Raw genomic sequence first — 12,789 nt, 5'->3', positions numbered from 1 at the left:
GTTATCACGGTGATATATAGCATCTAGTTATACAGCATTGCAGGTTACCACGGTGACATATAGTATCTAGTTATACAGCATTGCAGGTTACCACGGTGACACATAGCATCTAGTTATACAGCATTGCAGGTTACCACGGTGACATATAGTATCTAGTTATACAGCATTGCCGGTTACCATGGTGACACATAGCATCTAGTTATACAGCATTGCAGGTTACCATGGTGACATATAGCATCTAGTTATACAGCATTGCAGGTTATCACGGTGATATATAGCATCTAGTTATACAGCATTGCAGGTTACCACGGTGACATATAGTATCTAGTTATACAGCATTGCCGGTTACCATGGTGACACATAGCATCTAGTTATACAGCATTGCAGGTTACCATGGTGACATATAGCATCTAGTTATACAGCATTGCAGGTTATCACGGTGATATATAGCATCTAGTTATACAGCATTGCAGGTTACCATGGTGACATCCACAGACGTCCTCTGTAATAGGTGAGAACTGAGCAGTGCCTATCTGAGGCTTTCTTATGAGTACAGACTAGACGCAGATTGGAGCGAGATATTGCATACATTGTCTAGTGTGTACCCATGTTATGTGCTCAGTAAGACTGTGTACACATTTGTCCAATCTGTCTGGTGGGAGGGAAAATCTGGTCTGTATTCCAGTGTTTTGTATCCAATTCTATTGTTATTTGCTTCCCTACTTTACCAGATTTTCCTTCCCACCAAACAGATTGGACAGATATATCTATAGGCATGTACGCACCCTTATGAAGCCACCTGTACTCCAGCAAGGATATATGGAAAACATGTCCTGTTAGAGATCCCTGGGGACCGGAGACGGGAAACACTGTTCTAGTTCTTCACTGTGTACTGTAAGTGATTATCCTCCAATAAATGCTTCATCCTCTCCCCTATGCTACATACACATGGCCGGCAGGATTGTCACACATGGAACGTACATCCTACAGTGGTAGGCTAACTGTGGATTCCCGCATGACAGGTCATGCTGGGACTTATGGTCCCACTACAGCTGCGGAGTCACAGATAGTACAACACTGCTGACACTCAGTAATTATTGCAGATGTGGAGCAGAGAAAATAAGATGGGTGATTGTACACAAGTCACCCAGATGTTAGGAGACAGAGGAATAGGGCAGTAGTGGGGAGAGAGGCTGGGCTGGGAGTTGTGGTGCACTATCGGAGAGCGTATAATGTGGATGGGGAGCAGATAAGTAGGGTAAGATGATGGGGGCAGAGACTTTATCCTAGGTTACTGGAGAGAATGACATGAGGATGGAATGAGGAGGAAATGGTGGGTGGGTGGGCTGTGAGGGATCTGGCCTGGGGAAATATCTTATCATATGGTGTTGTGTACTTGTATATATTATACTATGTGTAGTAATCACTGGTTATCAGGTGTGTGACCTGTGTATAGTGATCAGTGTGTATCAGGTGTGTGATATCAGTGTGACCTCTGTATAGTGATCAGTGTGTATCAGGTGGGTGATATCTGTGTAATTCCTGTTTTTTTTATGTTACATGTACTCTGTAATATATTATAATTATATTTTTAGACAAGTAAGCCGTGGGGAACCAGAGAGTCTTTACTAGAAGTCACGTGAGGGTGAGACGTGTACTGTATAAATCACTGATCGCTAAGGATGGACAAGGATAGAAGTCACATGACTGATAGGATACTAAATCTCACCCTGGAGATAATCTACCTGCTGACTGGGGAGGTGAGAGAGTCACAGTGACATCACTTATATCTATAGTAATAATACAGGGACATGACTGGGGAGGTGAGAGGATCTGGGAGAGTCACAGTGACATCACTTATATCTGTAGTAATAATACACGGACATGACTGGGGAGGTGAGGAGATCTGGGAGTGTCACAGTGACATCACTTATATCTATAGTAATAATACAGGGACATGACTGGGGAGGTGAGGGGATCTGGGAGTGTCACAGTGACATCACTTATATCTATAGTAATAATACAGGGACATGACTGGGGAGGTGAGGGGATCTGGGAGTGTCACAGTGACATCACTTATATCTATAGTAATAATACAGGGACATGACTGGGGAGGTGAGAGGGTCTGGGACTGTCACAGTGATATCACTTATATCTACAGTAATAATACAGAGACATGACTGGGGAGGTGAGGAGATCTGGGAGTGTCACAGTGACATCACTTATATCTACAGTAATAATACAGGAACATGACTGAGGAGGTGAGGGGATCTGGGCGTGAATTCAGTGACATTTGGTGTCTCCCCCAATACACAGGATTACACAGTAGTGAAGAAGACATCCGGTGAGTGTGAGACACCCAGCAGCTGTCTCTGTGTGTCAGGAGGACTGAGCAGGACCCAGAGCCCCATCACGGTGCCTCCCCCTCACTCAATGATACATGAGAGACACAATGACCAGAAGATACTGGAACTCACCAACAAAATCATTCAGCTGCTGACTGGAGAGGTGACTGCTGGGAATGGGACATTATACAGGTCACTATAGCAATACCTATCATAAATTTTCCACAATATTGGCTTAGTAGCACAAAAGATGTTACTTCTGCTCACACACCTCAATCAGCAGCAGGAAAATGCCTGGTTAGTAATTGTAGCACAGCACATTGTTAGTCCAGCAGATATATTGCAAGGAACAACTTGCAATATATATTTCATACTCGGGGACAAGTCCAGCTACCTTGTACATGGGACTGTCGCCCAGTGAAATACTCTTAGAGAAGCTTTCAGTTGTATTCGTCTACTCACTTAATTGCTCCACTGTCCCCCCTTCCCCGGCCCACGAGTTCTCCTTTGAATGGATCATAAGGAGCACAAACAGTTACTGATCGTATCGGCTGTAGCTCATAAATGCGTCCTCCAAACCATGATATGGACATACCTTCCTTCCATAGTTTTATTCAAGAATAATCTCTTTTTTTCGTGCAGGTTTCAAATGAATTTGGTGGTATCCTCTTTGGACAAGTGTGAGGAGACTAAGGAGCTCATTCGACTCGATGTTGCCCCACAGCGCATGCGCACGACAGAGCCGGCTCCGTCGTGCGCATTCGCGAGACCCGGCTAACGGGTGATTCGTCGTTAGTGGTCTCTTCGTAGACGGGGCGAGCTGTCGATGTTGAGTGTTTTGTGGGCGGGCCTTGCCAAACGGAGGCATTCCAGTAGGAACGCTTGCCGTTTGGGGGCGGCCCCACTGACATCATCAGTGATGTCAGTGGGGAGCTTCCTGCTCGATCAGAGCAGGAAGCTCCTGGGGCTTAAGGTTGACGAGACCCTACCTTAGGGTCTCGTCGTAAGCCCCGATAGTCGCGATGGTCTTGACCATCGCGACCATCACCCTTGTCGGTCATTAGAGCTGTGGGTGTTAACCCACAGCCTAACGACCGTCATGGAGGCAGCCATTCAGGATGCAAGCGGCCGCCTTGTTTCAGAACGACCGCTTGCATCCTACGACCGCCTCTGAATGAGGCCCTAAGACTTTTTGAAAAGTTTTATTGATCTCCATACATTTGTCATTGATAATAGTATGTACAAATAATGGTGTAGGAATTGTCCAGGACGTGTTTCACCAAGTTTGTGGCTTCCTCAGTGGGTTTCCTTTCTAGACGGATGTATATTATACTTTAATGTTTTGTATTATTTTTTAGGTTGATGTTGTGACTAATATTAAGGCTGAAAATATAGATGGAGAAGAGACGTATGTTACTGATAATAAGGCAGAAGATATAGAGGGAGAAATAGAAACTTATGTTACTGATATGAAGGCAGAAGATATAAAGGGAGAAGAAGAGACGTATGTGACAGATATGAAGGCAGAAGATATTGAGGGAGAAGAAGAGACAAATGTGACTGATAATAAGGCAGAAAATATAGAGGGAGAAGAAGAGACGCATGTGACTGATATGACGGCAGAAGATATAGATGGAGAAGAAGAGACGTATGTGAGTGATATAAAGGTAGAAGATACAGATGGAGAAGAAGAGACGCATGTGACTGATATGAAGGCAGAAGATATAGAGCGAGAAGAAGAGACGTATGTGACTGATGTAAAGGCAGAAGAAGAGACGTATGTGACTGATAATAAGGCAGAAGAAGAGACGTATGTGACTGATATGAAGGCAGAAGATATAGAGGGAGAAGAAGAGATGTATGTGACTGTTATGAAGGCAGAAGATATAGAGGGAGAAGAATCGACGTATGTGACTGTTATGAAGGCAGATGATATAGAGGGAGAAGAGACGTATGTGACTGATATAAAGGTAGAAGATGAGGAAATCCCTACAGATATCTGTACAGGTGAGTAATAAACATGTATTACAGAAAAGAGTCACGTATTCTCCTTGTTCATTCACTACAACAATCTGTTATCCTACACCCTCCTCTGTTAGTGAGCAGTTTGTTAATTTCTAAATCTGTTTAGAGGCGGTTACTGCAGATCTTTCCACAATTTAAATGAGACATGGAAAGGTAATCAGACCATGATTGAATGTCTTTAATGGATGTAGTATTTTACTCATACCAGACAATAGCATAAATTGTGGATCTTAGTATGGGTATGGGATGCCGGCAGTCGTCTAGCATACCTACACTTGTTCGGTAAGCTAACCCTCCCCCCACCCCGCTACTTACCTTTGGTATTCTGGTGGTCAGGATGTTGGGATTGTGATAGGCATCGGTATTCCGGCTCCGGTAATATCAGTGCCGGCATTGTGGCTGCTGGGATACGGACTGTAATCCATAGTATGTATCAAGTAAAAATATGTGAATCCTCACCACACTTCTGTAGACTGGTTTCCACACACACTCTGCCCACTGCGATGAATCAGGGCTCTGAAATAAGTCAGTGGATGAGTGCACGGTCTAACCCACTAGATGTTTTATATTGATGCATTTAGTAGTTCTCTGTGTGCTTGGTGCAGGGCTGTATTCCAGATTTAGACATCATTAAAAGTGGTTCAAAAAGTGTCCAAGTGGATGACGTTATCCTGATTTCCATTACCCATGAGTGGAACCTTACTCAGATAAGCATATCCATACACTACCCATTTTACAGCCATCATTTCGTGTTTTATTTACTACACTACGAGCGCCTTCTTGTTATGTTACTTTATTCCTTCCCTACCTTCCATGATCTCATGTATACAGTGTCGGCCATGGTTTGTAGTTATAGTAAGGCCGGTCACTAATGTCCTATGTAATGACAGTACCCAGCAGTGACTGTATAAACTTTGTGTACACTGTAAACTTGTCTGACACATTTTCAGTGATCGTTCTCATGGGAGAAATAACATCCACCACTACCTGCTGGGGACAGTATGTGATGGTTCTCATAGGTTGTTATTCTCCTTCTTGTTCCTAATGGAGGGCTGTGGGGTTACCATACTCCCTCTGGGGGGCTGCTGTCATTTCTGTCCATACCTGGCCCACTCAGGGCAGAGGAGATAAGATTTGGAAGAGGTGATGGGCTCTAGAGTAGGTGGTAGTAGTGGGTCACCCCGGCCATACCATGCAACTGCTGCTGGTTTATTAGGAATCTAAACCTAGATCTGGCCCTTGGGGGGCTCCAGGAAAGCTGGGAAAAGGAATGAAGGAGCAGTAGGAGGTGGTAGAGATAAGGGGGGAGGAGAGCAGATGGAGACAGAATGGAAGATGGAGTCGGCTGCAGAAGAGGGGGGTGCTGCTGGGAGGAGGCAGAGCCAAGCGCCAGCATCCTGCTGCTGAAGAGCCCAGCTTCTCTGCTGGTGACTGCTGCAGCTTCGGCCCTGTTGCATCCTTCCTCCGCTGTTACCACCTCCCACTGGCTGTTGCCTGAGGTCTGCTTGGACCGGATGACAGAGTACAGAGGCTGGAGCCTGAAGGGGTGGCTGTACTGATCTGGAGGCAGTTGGAAATATACAAGCAGAGTGTACATAAAACTCCCAATGACAGACATAGGGACAGGACAGCACTTGGTTCCTGGTCACCAAGTTCCGGAGGTCACACACCAGTCTGTGGAGCCCAGCCCTCCTGTCTCTCCCTGTATCCAGGGACCTCCAGCTTGTGAGGGGCGACCGGCTTTTTACATCCAAGGATGCTAGTGCTGGGTTTTCTGATAACACCCTCCCCTAGGGACAGCTTCTGTATGTCCCATGGTCCAGTGTCCCCCAGATTGGATGAAAAAATAAACAGTGCTGATTATCGCTAACATAAATAATAATAATCCCTTAGGACTGGCTAAACAGCTGTTCAAAAGTTAAAAACTCTGCAGTTTCATAAATATGAACCAAAGAAAAACATCACATGACCTGCGCTATACCAGTCTGTGTGATAAATATAATATCCAGGTGCAATTTAGAAGAATATCTAATTTATTATAAGCTGTCTAATAAATATTGCATGGGCCCCAGCATAATACAGATGTTTTACAATAATAAATTGATTATATATATATATATATATATATAATCACTATACATCAAAACAACATCCAAGTGGGGCTAACCGCTTCCTCTCACAATCATATAGAGTAATCCCAATGTCTGTGAGTAATAAGAATTGGAATGTTAGTATAATCCTCCTAAAAGTCACTGTCCAGATTTGTAACTTGCTGATAATATAAGTGTAATGCCGGGCTTGTCATATTCTTCTAAGATCTAAAGTGTAGGAGCCAGACCACCGTCCTTACCAAAGAAATGATAGGAGTGAGGAGCACAGCTCTGTGTGTTATCCATCTGTTATACACACTATACTAGTCCACAGAATGGCCGCAGTTGAATGGATATAGTAACATGGAGCCCTCCTCACTTCTCTGCACAGCTAATCTGCTCCACCCCCCACCCCCTCCAGTAATAATAGACCTCATTTGCACATTAAACAATGGAGCCAGACAGTACTACAACCCCCCTCTCTGGGGCCACATTCCTGAGCACCTACTCCCCCGAGCAACCAACCCCCACTACAAAGGGGGTACCCCAGGCAAACCACCCTTCTGCAGCCACAATGCTGTGCAGCTACCCCCGGGCAAACAAACCCTTCCCCGCAGCCACAATAAGGAGCAGCTAATCCCCCCCCATTAAATTAACTGCAATGGCCACACAACTATAGGGTACCCGCCGGCAAACCACCCCTCCGGAACCATCCAGCCCTCCATTCCCCCTCGTCATCACACCGCTATCTCTTTGAAGCTGCTCTGCAATCCCTGGCCATGCATAGACCCTCTTACCGGAGACCTCTATGCAGCCGGAGTTAGGATGCAGGCTGAGGAGGAGTTGCCAGATGCCGGGACAGAGTGGTGATGTCACCACAGGCTGGGACGGAGAGGAGGAGTCAGCGCAGTCCAGGATGGACAGGCACACCTGGCCCACGGGATTTGTCGAGCCCTGTGTTAATGGGTATACACCGTAGTTAAGGGGGACCGGGTTATGTCACAGTCACATGCCAGCACTAACCCTGATAGTATGCAGAGAGGTTTATGTTATCACTGTACTGTGTTATCACTGCATGTTACTATCATGTTACAGAGTAACCAGCACAAATGATTACAATAAAGCTGTAATCCCTGCTCTATACATAACGGAGCATAAACTGTCAGGTGATGAGTTTTACATTGTACCTTAGAGCATCGTGAGTTTATCCATTTGATGGTGATTTAAGGACCTTTAATTATAGTCTTTATGAAAAATTATATTTATGGGACATTCATATATTTATTTTATTCCCAGCAGGTGGATGTAATAGCAGGAATATCTGGAAGGAGAATATAGTTTTATCTACAGATTTTGAAGTAGAAGATAATTACATCAAACAAGATTCCCTGGGAGAAAACCCCATTACCCCAGTTATACATCCCGTACCTCACATTGCAGATGTATCACCTGATCCTGCGAATAATGAGGAATGTTCTCCTGGTACATCTATTACAGCTCTTAGGCTAGATAAAATATTTCCTTCTTCTATAGAAGCCAAAAGTCTTACACAGAACACAAATCATAGTACTCATCAGCCACCTAAGGTATGTGAAAGGCCATTTCCATGTTCTGAGTGTGGTAAATGTTTTACACAGAAATCAAAGCTTCATATACATCTGAGAAGTCACACGGGTGAGAATTCATTTCCATGTTCTGAGTGTGGGAAATGTTTTACACAGAAATCACAGCTTTGTAGACATCTGAGAGGTCACACAGGTGAGAAACCATTTTCGTGCTCTGAGTGTGGGAAATGTTTTACACAGAAATTATATCTTGTGATACATCAGAGAAGTCACACAGGTGAGAAACCATTTTCATGCTCTGAGTGTGGGAAATGTTTTACACAGAAATCAGTTCTTGTTATACATCAGAAAAGTCACACATATGAGAAACTATTTCCATGCTCTGAGTGTGGGAAATGTTTTACACATAAATCAAATCTTGTTATACATCAGAGAAGTCACACAGGTGAGAGGCCATTTCCATGCTCTGATTGTGGGAAATGGTTTACACGGAAATCACATCTTGTTACACATCAGAGATGTCACACAGGTGAGAAACCATTTCCATGCTCTGAGTGTGGGAAATGTTTTACACAGAAATCAGTTCTTGTTACACATCAGAGATGTCACACAGGTGAGAAACCATTTCCATGCTCTGAGTGTGGGAAATATTTTACACGGAAATCATATCTTGTTATACATCAGAGATATCACATAGGTGAGAAACCATTTCCATGTGCTGAGTGTGGGAAATGTTTTACACAGAAATCACATCTTGTTACACATCAGAGAAGTCACACAGGGGAAAAGACATTTCCATGTTCTGAGTGTGGGAAAACTTTTACACAGAAATCAGATCTTGTTTCACATAAAAGATGTCACACAGATTAGCTACTCTCATGTCCTGATCATCAGAAATCAGGTCTCATTAGACCACCCTTTATTTACACTAGAGAAACAGTGTTTACAAATGAAAATGTATATAAAAAATAACATCTTATTAAACAGCATTTATCCTGACCTCTGACATTTCTGTTTTGTGAGTGGTCATAGTTTGTATTACAGTCCTCGTATCTGCTGTTACTTCTCTTGCTCTATTTTGAAAGGAAAGTGACTGCAGTGTGTATAGTAGTTTTTGGATTTGGATCACCCAAATGGTATAAAAGGGTGTAAAAAGACACTAGGAACAGTGACCAAGGCGGAAACAGAGTTCGGTCATCTAATAACAGACCATAAGGTCTGAGACCTGACAGATAATTTCTTCCACCAGCCCCTTCCCGTCCATTATATCCTGCTATTCTCTCTCTGTTCCTTCCCGAGCTTAGAGAATGAGGCTATAAAGATCTATGAAACGTAATATTGTACTGTATGTACTAATAATTGTATACATGCTACATTGTAATATCATGCTGTATGTACTAATAATTGTATACATGCTACATTGTAATATTGTGCTGTATGTACTAATAATTGTATACATGCTACATTGTAATATTGTGCTGTATGTACTAATAATTGTATACATGCTACATTGTATGTACTAATAATTGTATACATGTTACATTGTAATATTGTGCTGTATGTACTAATAATTGTATACATGCTACATTGTAATATTGTGTAGTTGTATTTCTCTGGTTCTCCATGTACAAAATGCAGCCAATCATCTTCATGTATTGGGACTCGAGGGACCGAATGTTTGTCATGTGTTAATTAACTAAACAAAGTATTATTAAAAACTGCTATTTATTATACTGAACCAGTTTCACGCATCCAATTTTTACTTTACGGTTTATATTGTTTTATATGTCATGTACACAAACTAGAAGGTCCACTAACATCTGTGGGCTAATGTCATGCAGAAACTGGATCATTCCCACTACAAAGCTGCTGTCTCCCTGGGGGATCCATGAATATTGTGGTATATCCATCTCTGAGACACATCTGGGTGCTGTGTGTGATTACCAGCTTCATTCTTACAGGCTAACAGCGTATACACTAGAAGTGGTCACTGTACTCACCAGGACTTTGCAGTATAAGGAGACACCTGCGGATACACTTCTGCAGCTAAATCTCTGCGATGGTACATTTGGCAATGGCTATGCCACATTTTTTTCAGCAGAGTAAAAATACTTTTCACATTTTATCCAAAGAGGAATGAAAATGATGATTATCTAGCAGGGAAAACACCAGCGGTCACAGCCCCTGTATGACACCAGTAATATGTTAGCATGGAGCAGTGTGATGATTATCTAGCAGGGAAAACACCAGCGGTCACAGCCCCTGTGTGACACCAGTAATATGTTAGCATGGAGCAGTGTGTGCAGTCAGTGTGATGATTATATAGCAGGGAAAGCACCAGCGGTCACAGCCCCTGTATGACACCAGTAACATGTTAGCATGGAGCAGTGTGTGCAGTCAGTGTGATTATATAGCAGGGAAAGCAACAGAGGTCACAGCCTCTGTATGACACCAGTAATATGTTAGCATGGAGCAGTGTGTGCAGTCAGTGTGATGATTATCTAGCAGGGAAAGCACCAGCGGTCACAGACCCTGTATGACACCAGTAATATGTTAGCATGGAGCAGTGTGTGCAGTCAGTGTGATGATTATCTAGCAGGGAAAGCACCAGCAGTCACAGCCCCTGTATGACACAAGTAATATGTTAGCATGGAGCAGTGTGTGCAGTCAGTGTGATGATTATCTAGCAGGGAAAGCACCAGCGCTCACAGCCCCTGTATGACACCAGTAATATGTTAGCATGGAGCAGTGTGTGTAGTCAGTGTGATGATTATATAGCAGGGAAAGCACCAGCAGTCACAGCCCCTTTATGACACCAGTAATATGTTAGCATGGAGCAGTGTGTGCAGTCAGTGTGATGATTATATAGCAGGGAAAGCACTAGTGAATGTATGATTCAATAAACAAATACAGTATATTTCACATAACTCAATATATACAGATATATTTCATATACGTACATATAGTTACAAGTTACAAATATCCATATACTGATATATCATACAGAGCACATATATACAAATATCCATATACTGATATATCATACAGAGCACATATATACATTAGTCAGTATTAGAACCACTCGTCAGCCATGATGCTGCAGCAGGACTCAGCTATCATGGTCACTATAAGCACGATATTACATAACTTGTTTTTCTCAATGTAGAGAGTATAAAGAATACAATAAGATCTTTCCTATTACGCACAGTCTGAGCTATATACCACATATATAGATACAGCCCACGGAGCAAGGATGTTAGCAGGACACGTAGCCTCCTCCATTGTATTCCAAGGACAGGACGGAGGATTCTAATAATACTAATAAGAATAAACTATGTCTCCATATTATTATAGATGTATTATCAGATTATGCCAGAAGTCATCCAGTGCTTGCATGCCATAGAGGTAACAATCATGTTAGAGGGCGTGATAATGTGTAATGGTTCTGTAACTGACATGACCAGTGTATAAAAGGTCTGTGATTTGTTCTCCTCCTTGTTACTTGTGCACTAACCCTGAGAGATGCACTTATACTCTCAGTAACATTATTTAATTCATTAATAAAGTACTTATTCTTAATAATATCCGTGCCGGAGGAATTACTTGGTGAAGCAGCACCTGGGAGAATTCATTCCTGTATAAAAGGGATTTTCTATAGCTGGAGGCACTGGCTTCCAGGACTTACAGAATGCACCTCATCATGTATCCAGTGTAACCATAGTGACGGGGGGAGAACTACTTGCTGATTGGCCAGTGGCTTGAGGGTCTTCACTAGTCATCTCTCGATATCTTGGTGAGTAATAGAAATTATTGTATTTATAATACATGTTCCTATACTCAGAGATAGTGTGAGAGAGATAATATTGGTGATCGGGTGTCTTCTACTAGGTGTTGGACTCATCAATATGTGAATTTGACATAGTGTAGCTGCATATAAGTAATTTTGTAATTAAATTATTGAAGTAGTAAAATTAAATTAAATTGATAAATAAAATAATAACATATTTTAAACTATAGTCTGATCAGCTATATATATATATATATACATACATATATATAAAAAATACAATAATAATAAATATAATTGGCAGTTTATTAATTTACTGAACGTTTAAATTATAAGTAAGAATAATTGAAATTTGTGACGTAATTAGAGACATTTATATTGATATGTGGAATATTGGTTGGGGTGGAGCCATTTTTTTTCTTAAGACAGACGTGTCCCAAGGTGTAGTATAGACCTGTAGAAAATATGGGCGCTGATATTTCCTTGGAGAAAAGGGCTAAAATTCGCTCAGAACAATCATGTGCATATTACATCATGAAACAAATGAATCCTGATTATGTGCAGTTCTGTGATGAATGGTATAAATTGACAAAAGGTAACAGGATGTGTTTTCCTGTGTATGGAACATTTAACACAGACAGTTTAGATTTAGTTGGGGAAAAGATTTAATCTCTTCTTTGAGCACAGCACAGAGAAAAACATTTGCAGTGTTTACATAATTGGTATCATCACTCTATAACCAGGGATAGGAAACCTCAGGCCCGGGGGCCGCATAAGGCCCCCAGAATCATTTGGTCTGGCCCTCTGAACTTTTTTCTGCTAGACTCATCTGGCTAGCACTGTACCTAGAATGGCACCCTGCAGCCAGAATCTATGCAGCAGTGCCACCTGGAGCGTCCTTAGGATGCTTCAGACAGTCACACTGCTGCCCTCACAGCTCCCTGGAGCATCTTCGGGATGCTCCAGGCATTGCTTTA

General features: G+C 42.4%; 1 protein-coding gene across 6 annotated transcripts in view; it reads left to right on the top strand.

The window, feature by feature from the left end:
- LOC148442679 (uncharacterized) overlaps positions 1 to 9,750 on the top strand; it is an 81,194-nt gene extending 71,444 nt beyond the window's left edge. For 3 of the 6 annotated variants that reach the window (XM_088463640.1, XM_088463642.1, XM_088463641.1), the window contains exons 2-5: positions 1,596 to 1,760; positions 2,317 to 2,508; positions 3,704 to 4,352; positions 7,757 to 9,750. In XM_088463640.1, coding sequence (XP_088319766.1) covers positions 1,683 to 1,760; positions 2,317 to 2,508; positions 3,704 to 4,352; positions 7,757 to 8,895 — 2,058 coding nt within the window. In that variant the 5' untranslated portion in view covers positions 1,596 to 1,682 and the 3' untranslated portion in view covers positions 8,896 to 9,750. Of the gene's footprint in view, positions 1 to 752; positions 895 to 1,595; positions 1,761 to 2,316; positions 2,509 to 3,703; positions 4,353 to 7,756 lie in introns of all 6 variants that reach the window. The other 3 variants (XM_088463643.1, XM_088463639.1, XM_088463644.1) reach the window with 3 other exon arrangements.
- The last annotated feature ends 3,039 nt before the right edge of the window (positions 9,751 to 12,789 follow it).

This window comes from Taudactylus pleione, unplaced genomic scaffold (assembly GCF_031769625.1).
Source record: "Taudactylus pleione unplaced genomic scaffold, aTauple2 ptg001421l, whole genome shotgun sequence".
Lineage (NCBI taxonomy): Eukaryota > Metazoa > Chordata > Amphibia > Anura > Myobatrachidae > Taudactylus > Taudactylus pleione.
The sequence above is the reverse complement of the archived record's forward strand: the minus strand, read 5'-3'. Positions and strand labels throughout refer to the sequence as shown.